The sequence below is a fragment of the Triturus cristatus genome, chromosome 7, assembly GCF_964204655.1.
Source record: "Triturus cristatus chromosome 7, aTriCri1.1, whole genome shotgun sequence".
NCBI lineage: Eukaryota > Metazoa > Chordata > Amphibia > Caudata > Salamandridae > Triturus > Triturus cristatus.
In genome coordinates, this window is record NC_140590.1 from 1,565,572,656 (window position 1) to 1,565,585,277 (window position 12,622).

The 12,622-nt window shown below is 42.0% G+C and overlaps 1 protein-coding gene across 1 annotated transcript in view; it reads left to right on the top strand.

The window, feature by feature from the left end:
* The window catches only part of LOC146812390 (uncharacterized), a 241,336-nt gene that overhangs the window by 158,195 nt on the left and 70,519 nt on the right, over positions 1-12,622 (top strand). The window contains exon 10 of the mRNA XM_085619391.1: positions 8,432-8,569. Coding sequence (XP_085475517.1) covers positions 8,432-8,569 — 138 coding nt within the window. The remainder of the gene's footprint in view (positions 1-8,431; positions 8,570-12,622) is intronic.

Here is a 12,622-nt window from a genome sequence, read left to right on the forward strand (position 1 = left end):
AGTATTTAAGCAGCACTCAAACTGTAATAAAGTGAAAACACAACACTAGAAAATCTGTTATCTGGTCTCACTAGACCAGGTCAAAGTCACAAGTTCAGGCCGACCACGATGGAACGCAGGTCAGACACAGGGACCAGGTTCGCCCCCATGAAGATTTTACCTTCACTTAGTCCAAGTCCATGCAGCGAGGTGCAGCGGAGCTTAGTGTTGGAAGTGAGGAGATCATTGTCAACATGAAGAGCTGTTCAGTGCAAAGAATCGGTCATTGCTGGTGTCTCGCATTTGGAGTCTAGACTGATGTAGAGCAAGTTATCCCAGGAGATTCTTGTGAAGAACCAAAATCTTCTGGATCATCACATGGAGTTCAGAACCTTTGATTTAGGCAGAGGATGAGTGCCCTCTGATGCCAGCAAGACCTGAAGGGCACCTTTTGGGGATCAGGACTCTCTCCAGCAGAGGCCAGCAGCAGGACTCGGGTAGGTCCAGCTGGTGCTGGTCAGCTGGGCATTTGCAGGGAGGCCTCTGAAAGCTTGTTGTGTCCCCATAGCTCAAAGAAGAGGTAAGCCAACTGACCCTTAGAGTCACTTCTGGGGAGCCTGGATTCAAGAGAAGCAGGTCCAGGTGTTCGTTTTGGACAGCAAGGCAGTCTTTCTTCAGAATTTTCCTCAGGTCCAAGAGTGTTCTTAAGAGAGGTTCCAAAAGTGCCCCTTTATTCCCAGTGCCAGCCTGTAGGTGGGGGATCCCTTTATCTGACCTTTCCCCTTTTCTGGGTTTGGCTCCAAACGGCCTAGGGTAACAAAGTGCAGCCAGGCCTAGGTGTCAGTTGCATTTGTGAGTAGCAGGGCAGGCAGCCCTTAAAAATCAGGAAGGGACTGGCCAAGCCCTGACACTTCCCCTTGAAGCTCAGGAAGGGCTGAGTACAGCCCCCAAGGACATCTAGGACATCGTGCTCAGGAGAGCAACACCCTTCCCAACAGCCAAGGCCTTTTTGTCCCCATGTCTAAAAGCAATACACAAAACACCACAGGAGAGCCAATCATAACCATGTGACCCTGAAAACTGGCAGAAAGGCACATTGGGTTTAGGTAGAAAAATGCCAACAGGCATTTTTAGAAAAGTAACTTAAAATCTGACTTTACGTTCAACGAGAGGTTTAAATTGTGATTCATTTGAGTGGAAAAGCATTTCTCTATCTGTTCCCAAACTGGTGTTATTACTTTTTAAGTGTAATAAGTTAACTCACTAGTAAAAAGCACTGCTCTTGTTTTTTTTACTGGGGGCTAATCTTGTAGCACTGCTGCAAAACTGGCCCCCAGTGATAAAACTGGCCTCCATGGCCAGAAAACCAGATCCCACCCCTCCGACTCACCAGGGAAACACCCGCTGCCCGCTACTGCCAGTTCGGCTCTGATTTTGACCCATTTCAATTGTAGGGTCACATCAAGAATGGTGTCATATGTCTAAAGCACCTAGAATCATGGAGACAGGAAGTTTACTTATTCAATCAACTCTCAACAGTTTTGTTTGAAAGCCAGCAACTGTATGCAGATGCCTTACCTAGAGCATCAGCAAGTATGCATATCAAATGTTATGCACAACCTCCAGAGCAACACATTTCTCTGAAATGTAACATGCAAAATCACTAGAGAGAGCTACTATAAATAGTGTAACCAGTGTACACAACATCTACCTGTGTGGGAATTCCAAGGAATGATGAGGAGCACTCAGGAAGGCCTAAAGATGTAGTGCATCCATTGTGCCCCTCATTTACAAGATGTTTGATGCCACCAAAAATACACTAAGTCTGTAACTTCTCTAGACCCCACTGGGCAACATAGTGGAGGAATGTGGTTCTCTCCATATATGTAAACTGCAATTGCCGCTTTGTGGGAAACATTCTGAATAGCTCCAAGTGAGAGCACGCGTCTATCATGCCGGGTGTCTAAGTAAAATAAATCCGCAAATTTGGTTGTGGCGAGGACCAGGGTAAAAGTATCTAGAAAGTCCCATTTCCTTGTTATCAATACACATACTAGTCAATCCAGAGATCAGATGAATGATTACACACATTGCGTGTTATTGAGACTTTATCAATCATGTGGAACCTGCAGCTACAATTACCAGTGCAAATCTAAATCATGGAAGATAATGATAGTACTAACCTAGAAAATCATGTTAGTACAAAATTCTTCAAAATCACCTTTATGGCGATGCCACAGATACAAAACCAAAAGTACTTCTCATGATCCTGTTAAGTTATTAAGGAAAACCAACAAAGGATAATGGACTACAAGCTTGGTTTATCAGTTAATCTAGGACCCATGCTACTCTGCACCACTACGTATGCTGTCTCATTCAACAATAAAGTCAGAGATGGGTAAGCTCCCACCTAAATATCGTCAGTGTGCGAATTAACTAGACTTCATCTAATTTCAAGGAGCAGTGGGCGTCTTTATAGAGGGTATTTTTGTACTAGAAGGGTTAAGGTGCTGTTTTTGAAAGAGTGGTCCATGGAGTCTACATATAGAATGAGATGAGGTGGTGAGGAGAGCAGCTTTACAGGAACCATTGGGTAATTAGCTTACTACCTATTCCATCACTCACCTGTCCAACAAACAAAAATATGCCTTACAACATTCGGAGAGCTGATTTTTAGTATGAAAAAGGCTGGTGTGTTTGTATTTATGCACATATACATTTTGAGGCCTGAACGTCCATTATTCTTGCAAAAAGAGTTAGCTTGTCATGTGTCCCAGTTAGGCATAGTAGGAAATTATGTCATTTTTTACATGTACACAGATCTTTCCTGTAGTTGCCTTCACTGTTCACTATGACTTTTGACACATATTTGCGTTTGTGACACTTTGGGTTTGTTTCCTGGAAACATGGACCTTGCTTACACAAGTCAACTGCCCAAGAACACTATAATATTGTGTAGGCTTTGTGTACAAGGCCGAAACATATGTGGTGCAAATGTGTTTGTTATTTATGTCCATTTAGTGACACAACTATCTGTAGAATACAAACAATGGCAGCCTGATCACAGCCTCGGCCCAAGGCAAGGATGCCTTTTTCTTTATATAAGCATCTGTTTCTGGGTATAGTCAGAGGAGGCACTTATGCTGACTTCGAGAGGTCCCTACATGCTGAAGCTTTTCACCCAGCAGCTGACTGACATCTCTCTGAGGGGTGTCCAGTTTATGACCAAGACGGGGTCCCACCAGGCAATGGGGTTGGATCATTCATTAGGGGGTTTCTTGGTAGAACGTACACATAGGTTAGGTTTTATTATACTCGGAGTATGCAGAATTATTATGTTATTTCAAATGCTTGTATACATATGTTGTTTCAGCACAATAGTGGAACTTTTCGTTCTGTTCACTTTCCTGACACTTATTATAACTTTCGTCTGCTTATGTCTATTGAGCATTCCAGTATGTATTTTCTATACAAGAATCACTTCGCTTCAATAAACCTTGAAAAAGTCCCTTCTGAGTATTCCTTGAATATTTCTCTGACCTTTGTCTAAGGAAGTGGTTAACGAGTTAATGGAGACACCTGCCACGGTGTGAGTGTTTATCAGATAAAGGGAAATTCAACACAGGCATGGACAAGCCCAACTCAACGTCCCTGATCTCAAGTATCAAAAGTATGATGCATTTATTGGGAGGAGGGGATTACACCCCAAACAGACTCCTGAAGCTATGCCCCTGTGTATGCTGAGTATAACACAGTGCACATATGCATGTATACAACTTGAGGCCTGATAGTCCGCTAGTCCTGCAAACAAAAGTTAGCTTGTCATGTGTCCCAGTTAGGCCTAGTAGGAAATGATGCAATTTTTTACATGTATACTGAACTTTCTTAGTTGCCTTCACTTTTCACATCGACTTTTGACACACATTTGCATTCACAACACTTTGGGTTTGTTTCCTTTATGCTCGGCATAACGAAGTCTACAGAAATAACACACCACTTGATTACAGTGTGATGATTCACATGAGATTCGCATTCAGAGCACGCTCAATTTATTCTTACCTAATATTTCTGGAGCGCACCATGCTTGCAAGGCACGGCTGATGTAAATGTGATGCTTATTTGTCTTGCCTAACCATGGTAATCCACCACGCCTCGAGGCCACCTGCTTTTATAATAAGTCACCTCTGATTTGGTAGTCTCTTCTTTGAAGGCAAGCCAAAATGTAACAGGATTAGACATACTTGAAAATAAGCTGCATGCTCCCTACCTCTTATTGCCATTGAAAGGACCTGAAGCAGGTTTGGCCATTAGTGGCCATGGATGCAGCTGTCTCAACCTCAATCCTCAGATTTGTTTCTCCGTAAAATGTGGTGGAGTCTGACACCAGTAGGCCACTGTGCCTCATAGCTAAATTAAGTGACTCACATTTATTTTCTAGTAGTTCACTATGTACCAAACAAAAATAATCTGCCCCGGCTACAAAGTCAGAAGATCATTTATTCATTATTGTGTCTCAGTCAGTGGTTTGTCTACTACAGAGTCAGGCTCAAACTACTTCTTTCTGTGAGACGGGTCAGCGGTCCATGTTGTCAACCTCATTCAAGGGATATCTAGGATTATATCTTCTGGAATTGCTTTACATGGCTACAGTATGATGCAGCTTTGTGAAACTCTTTCTCAACAGTTCGATGGTGCTATGCACTTGGCCACAAATCCTAGACTTGTTAAATAATCACCCTAGACAGATTGAGGAAGGGAGGGCAAGACTCATTATAGGGACCAGCAGAAGTTGTGCCTTCCTGGGAAGAGATCATAGAAAACACTGGATCCTTGCCATTTCTCACTGTACAGAATTCTAAAGCCAGTGAGTATGATACCTCACTGACTTTAGGAGTGTGTGAAACACAGACACTGTGCAAAATAAGATAAAGACATGCAGAGAGAGAGAGACATGCATGACTCATACTTTGAGCTGTCACTCTCTGGCTAGTTAGTATTGGAATTTTCAGTTCCTAATAATTTTCGGGGGGGGGGGGGGGGGTTCAAGCTGGCTCAAAAATAGGATGGAGGCCACATCATCTTTGGAAGTGAAAACTATTGCCAATCCTTCTACTTCAAAGGAAATAAAGATGGAAAGTACAAATATCACAGAAACACAACCTGTCTTTTCACTGGATAACATAGGGCTGCAATTCAAGTTCAACTCACTGGCTTACGAAAAGCTAGCGTAGTGAAGGCACCATCTTCACCACACCATATAATCTATGTTTCTCCACCATTTTGGTAGGTATTATTTGCCGATGATGGTGTCTACTGCAATTGTGGAAGTTGCCTTGTGTGAAATAGAGGTTGTTTGTTTCTGACTCCGCCCCTGACCTGGCTAGGTGGCATATATCTCCCAAGACTCCTAGTCTCTTGCTGCCACATCCACAGACCCTCAGGAAATGAATAGGTCCTAGTAATGTACACCAAAAACAAGGGTGCATTTCCAGGATCCACATTCAAACGGAAATTTTTTGGCAATGTCCAGTCTCTTCACCATTTAACTTTTCCCCTAATCTGTAACCATCTCATCTCCTTTCTCTATAGCATGTCTATGTCTTCTCACACATTCGCTGACCACCTCTAAACCAGGAAACAAGACATGTATAGGGCAAATTGGGCTTCATAACAATATCACCCTCTTAAACATCCAAATTCTTTACATTCTAGGTGTACTCAACTCTCACTATAGGCACCTCTTTGCTAAAATGTCAATCCCTTCTTTTCAAATAGGCCCCCCTCCCTCCCATAAGCTTGTATCCCCCAAGTGGAAGAGCCCATACCAGGAGGATCAATTCCCAACAACCTCTGTGTTTTGACATTCTTTGCCTGCGAGGGACTCATGTCATACTTTGGCTAGGCCTATGATGACATTTTGTCATAAGCATTCTTTGTGAAGCAGAATGGATGGCAGCTCTCAGGACCACTGCACAGCTTGGAACTTGGTTGAGCAATTGTGGATGTGATTGCTCCACAACTCAACTTCTAGCCTTTCCCTATGTATATGTATGAAAGGCTTACAACTCCCACCTAAAGTTTGGAGGAAACTGAAAATCCTAAACTTTCTACACAGACCTCTGAATCTGTTCAGGGTAAACAGATCTGCTGACAGGTGGGGAGGAAGAACTTGTCTTCAGTCCCAGCGCTGTTTCTCTCACATCAAACAAGGGATGTTTCAAGACTCACTTATTCAGAGATGGCTTGAAAACATTCTTTCAATATTGAGTTCAAGTCATCTTACATTTGCTGACTAGTCCTTAATATCTGATTCCACATGGGCATTGAGGAATCGATTGATACATTTCCAACTGGTCCCGTGAAATTCTATATAAGATTCCTGGGTGCTGAAGAACATCAGACATGGTGCTCCAAATATTTATGATCATGTAACCAATTCCAATTTAACAATGAACCTGAGGCCTAATGAATCAGCTCAGAAAGTTGGGACTCTTTACAAATATGCTGGACCTGTTAGAAAAAAGGGAAGTAATCATGAGCTTGTACTGTGAGAAGAGTCTGACAGTAAATTCAAATGTCTTCCCTGTGCAAATTTTTCAGGTCTGTTTCAATATAACCCTAAAATGGGTCAACAGGTTCTTACAGACGAACACTTGTTTGATAGTGAGTGTGCAGTGAGATGTTTCATCAATTATATGCCAGCTGAATTCGAGGCACCCTCAAAAAACCTTTCACAGGATTCTCACTAGAGTCTTGGCACTTCCATTGATTTTTTTGTCATAAGAGAGCATATTGGTATGGCCATATTTAAATAATTGTCTCACGCATATGAAGTCTTAATTAATGGTGATTAACAGATGGAATCTCCGGCATTGCAGGGCCATGGGTTTCTCCTAAATCATGGCCACTGTTAGCTGAAACTGGTTCATTATCTAAAATGTACATAGGCATAGCTCAGAATATTTCTCAGAGCAGTTTTTCTGCCACAGGATTGGACTTCAAGACATGGTGTTGAGCTTGTTTTAGATGGAGAGAACCTTGGCCAAAGACTAGGTCGTTGTACAGGGACCATGGTGGACCTATCAATGCATTTAATTGGCTCAATTAGCTAGCTCATGTGGATGCAGCTGTTAGCATGTTTTTTGCATTAGTTCCTTAGAGCTGACAAATGTCTTCATAGTAGCCTGGGCAAGACTATAGGATGTGCATTTGGAATTTATGTAAGAGCTTTCCTAACTGTTTATGGCTGTAATGGTTTTTTTTTAGTGTTGATCGAATCTGCAAATGGTCTGGTTCAGAACTGTAAACTGTTGAGCTTCTAATTTTGATTGTATTCTTGGAGCGATTTAGGCTTTGAATATGACCAAAGTTTTTTCTCAAGGGGTGTTCTTTTTTCAATGTGAACTGAAGATTTGGCTGCCGTAGTTTGCTGAATCCTCTTATTGAGGAGCATAAGTAGGTTAAGCGATTGGATTTTATCTGACCAGCTGGGATTCAGTTTCATTGTTCTGCAGCGTACTGTCTGGACAATCGTTTGTTCATGATTTTTGGCAAAGCAGGCAGCAGCGAGAAGTTTTTAACCTCATGTTTGAGAAGATGAGTCAGGAAGGCCTTTTCTTTGAGAAAGCAGTATCGGCACTTACTGAGGCTCGTCTCAAATGTTTAACAAGAAGAATGGCAGCTTCTTGGCCAGATTCAGTTGGTTGATATCTATCAAATGTTTGTAGATTTTTCATGTTGGCTACTCTTATTTCCTATTAATGGCTGATCCTGAGCTTTTCTACAAGGATCCAAATTTCTGGCTTTATTTTTTAAAGCCAGAATGTTCCTGGTTTGAAGTGTGCTATTTCTATGGTTTTGATGTGCTGTATTTGAGAATAAGCATTGAGAGGTAAGGGTTAGGCTCAAGCAGAGCATCAGGCCATTTTAATGCTGGCATGGTATACTGTCAAAGAACATAAATAGCTGGGTGGCAGTAGTCGATGAGGAGGTAAGGATCTGATTTCTTTCTGTAATATTCATTACCATGATTCTCCCTTCCTCATCTCACTACTTATGATCCTCCCTCCCAGGAGTACCTCACGACGATCTCAGGATTATTTGCAGCATAGTGATTCGTTGGTGATAGGGACATCCTTCATGTTCCCTTCCCTTGAGAGAACGATGACCGTAAGGACAGCAGGGTCTGAGAAAAGGTGCAATGGGAGTACTGCCAAAGGAAGGGGGAATTTGTTAGGGCCTGCATCTCCTATATAGTAATGGGTTCAGTAGAGAAAGGGAGAAATGGAGTAATGAAAATAATGGGTAAGTGAAACATTCTAGGTCAGAAACAAATTGTCTAGAACTACGCTCCCTTCTTGCAGTGTGTTCTAGGTCAGTGTTGTGTATGCAGATATTATGGGGCAGAGGGTTTCCTCTCTTTACATGTACTTCATTCATTCTGTTTTTCCAGACAGACCTGGTACTTGCCCAGCTGAGGACCTGAAGGCTAAGAGAAAGACCGACTACTGCACTGCGGACAGTGAGTGTGCAGAGGGCAGTAAGTGCTGCTTCATCAACGGACAGAAAACATGTTTGCCATTTGTGGAAGGTATGTGTTGCACAAGGTACTTCTTTGCAATCATGTTTTGAGGTTCGTGGACAGAAAGTTATCTAGGGGCCTATTTACAAGCTCCGTTGCAAGTCTCCTGAATGAAGCAACAAAAAAATAGATTTATGAAGTTACTTAAGGCCACCTTGTGTGACACTGAGTGGCTTCATAAATCTTAAGGAAAGCAATGCAGTGCAAATCACTGTGCTGCCTTACTCTGCATCAGGGAGACATTCGATGGGTGTTGTGTGGGTGTTTGCACACAGCATCCATGGATTTTGATGCATTTCCTGATTTACCAGCAGTGGCAGACCAGGAAATGTGCCAAAAACCTACGCCTCCCCAGGTGATGCATAACAAGGAGAAATATCTTTATTTCTCCTCATTTTTGTACACAGAGAGAGGTAATGCCTGAAGGGATTGTTTTTGTGCAGGAAGGGGGGGGGATGTCATCGTCCCTCCGCTCCGTTTGGTACGAGGAAGCACACCTAGGGTCCCCTGACCAATCACAACGCTGCAATGCAGCTTTGTAATTGGTCTGAGCACCGTGGTTCGGCCATCAGCCAGGGAGTGGGGACCTAGGCATGTTCTCCACCCAGGCTGTAATGCAGCCTGAGTGGAGAGCATGCAAAGTGTGAATGACTGTTTGGCAGGCAGGCCAAACAGTCATTGCGCACTTAGGAGGGTATTACCACTCCTCCCCTGCCCTGCTCTGTGAGCAGAGCAGCCCCACCCCGCACGTCATGGAAAGCTGCTGGAGCAGGACAAAAAAAAGTGATAATAACATCACATTCTTATAATTTTATTTTTCCTTTCTTTCACTGCTGCAAAACAGTGGAGTGACACTCCCCTGCCTTAGCGGAGGAGCCACCACTGCAAATAGAGTGTTTTTATTCATATTTTGTTTGCAGCAATTTGTTTAACCTAATGAATATTCATTGTGCCTGACAGCAGAACATGTATTTTCATAAAATGATAAATTGATTGAATTTTAAAAAGATATCTGATATTTGAGTTATAATTCATGCAAAGTTTAGAGACTTATTACTAATGTTAATTAGTGCAAATAGCACTAGCAATTATTTACTTTACGGTTTTCTTCAGACATTATCACTATTGCTCACATGGGGAGAGAGCACGCTGCCAGCAAGTCAGCACCAGTTATCTCATTGCATTCTGGTAGATTTTGTTTATAGTGTTTTTGAATCAATCCCAAGTAGATATGTGTTTGCACTGCTGGTGCAGTTGGTGCTTGCATTATCACACACATTTCTGAGTTCAGCAGAAAGTACCAGGCAGGTTAGGGGGTGCTTGAAATGGCACTTTCATTATGTCAAGTAAATCAGTGCTCCAAAGCGTGCATGTGAGTACCGTCCTGTGTGTCCCCAGAGCTGAGATCCTGAGCGTCACTGTCACAGACTTGAGTAGTGACTGTGACCCCTCTGACAAAGCACCTCACAAAGTAGCCCTTAAAAAACTATCACGGCTGCATCAAAAAAGACCAAGAGAGCAGCGATCTCTTCCCACATCAGTACTGCGGCCATACGAAGTAGCTTTTCACGATAGTCAAAGAATTCTCCAATCCAGTAGCCATTGAAAACAAATATCCAACCCTCCCAGGAACTGTTCGGCACCCTCTCTGACCACTTATGTCCAACTAGCAGACCTCATAGCTAAAATCAAATTCGGCTCCCTGGCTGATTTGTGTCCCCCTCATACTATAAATGTAAATGTGTTTGTAAAGCACACTGCTACCCAATTAGGGTCTCCTGGCACTGTAACTCATACCACTGAGGAACCCTTCCTGGCTTTTCCCTGTGAAATGTCCACTCCTGGGCACCCCCAAGGTGAAGCCAAGCATCCCAGCGCTGTTGGGGCCATTGTGGAGATTAAGCAAGCTATTGCCTAGAGTTGCAGAGTGGGACCCATGATTAGAATAGGCACCGAGGCGAGAATTAACAGGTCCGAGGAAATTGAGCCCAAGACCCGCCGAGGCAGGAGTTGAACCCTGGTCCCGGGCCAGACCTCTGCATCAGGGTCTGCCGCTCTAACCATTGAGCCACACTTCTCCACTTCCTCAATTATTCCATCAGTCGCATCTTTATGTAATCTATTGCTGTTTTGATCTACCGTCCCCCGGTAATAGAAAGCTGCTTATGTTACACCTATTCTAAAAAAAACTCACCTTGATCTCAAAGACCCCATCAATTATTGTCCCATATCTGTTCTCCCATTAATTGGCAAATTGCTGGAATCGCACGTAACTAAACAGCTGTTATCCTACCTGGAGGCTCACTCCTTGCTGGATGGCTCTCAGTCAGGCTTTCGCCCTCTACACAGCACAGAAACCACCCTTGTAGCAGTAACAGACTCTCTCAGCCTTTCTATGGATGCCGGCAAGCTAGCTATGCTGGTTCTTCCCGACCTGACGGTGGCATTTGATACCGTGTCACACCCTATTTTGATTCAACACCTTCAGGAGATAGGTATACACGTCACCGTCTTACATTGGCTTGCCAACTTTTTGAAAGATAGAACTAAAACCATCACTCTGGGTCCTTTCCAGTCTAAGACTGTGTTCCTGAACAAGGGAGTTCCTCAGGACTCTACCATAAGTCTGACTCTCTTCAAGATATATGTTGCTCTCCTTGCTTGGTTAGTCAAGTCCTATGACTTCGAGATACTTTCTTATGCTGATGATACTCAGCTGGTCATCTCTCTCGAGCAAGATAGCGAGGATGTTAAACAGCGATTTATCTCCTGTATGAGAGACATTGCCAGCTGCATGTCCTCAAATTGTCTACAACTGAATGGGGACAAGACCTAGATGCTACTTCGAGGTAAAGCTCATCTTCACAGGGCTGAGGCTTGGTGGGCGATGGAGCCTGGCCCTGCCCCCGCTCCTAGAACCACATTGAGGAACTTGGGTATCCTCTTTGATAATACGTTATCGATGAAGGCCCATGTGGCATCTACATGTGGCATGTGTTTCGGGACAATGACCCTCCTTAAGAGGGTTATTCCAGTGGCTGCCACTGGACTCCTGCAAGATCCTTGTCCTGACCTAGACTATGGAAATGAGCTTGTAGTAGCTTCAAACGCATCCCTCCATGCCAAGATGCAGATAGTTCAAAATACCGGTATGCAGATAGAATATCGAGTTGGAAATGTCGACTTACACAAATATCGTGTTGGAAATATTTTGATACAGAAATATCAAAAGATAGAATATGGTGGTCAGGAATATTGATTTTAAAGTAATAAATATAGTTGTTTAAAATATCAATTTTTTAATTAGTGTTATGTATTTTAGTATGTATTTTGAATGTATGTGATCTATTTTTTTGCATAAGTATTGTTTTTATGTTTTAATATATATGTGTTAAATTTCTAGAAGTTATCAATCTTATTTTAATAAAATTTTGTGTTTTTTAGTTCCGTAGCCGGTTGTGGGTTGATAGGGGAATAGGATGGAAAGTAATATAGTTATAATAAATGAATGACTATTTTTTATTTAGTAATATTTATTTAGTTGACATGACATTTTATAGTGTTAATTGTGGGAAGTAATTTATTATTAGTTAATTAATAATTGATTGTTAATTAATACCAATTAATTAATTGGTAATTAATTATGGCAATTTTGTAATTTTTTTAGGAGTGGGTTGTGGGGTTTATAGGGGTAAAGGATGGGAAGGATGGGAAGTAATTTAATTATCATAAATTAATGGTTAAAATGTATTAATATTTATTTAAATTGAAGGGTGGAAAGTAATTTAATTTCATTCATTAATAATTAGTTGATCATTATTATTAAGTCATCAGTAGATAATTAATAAGAGTAATTGCTTATTTTTTTGTGTGCGCGAAACACGTGTTGGCTTTACTGTGATACTTGTATGTAAATCTGAACATAAAGGAAGAAGAAGGCATCACTGTGATTCTTATATGTAAATCTCTACAAAGAAAATAAGAATAAACATCAGAAGATGAATACATAAAAAGACTCATATATTGTTTCTTTGCTTGTAATATGAAACTATCTCAGATTTG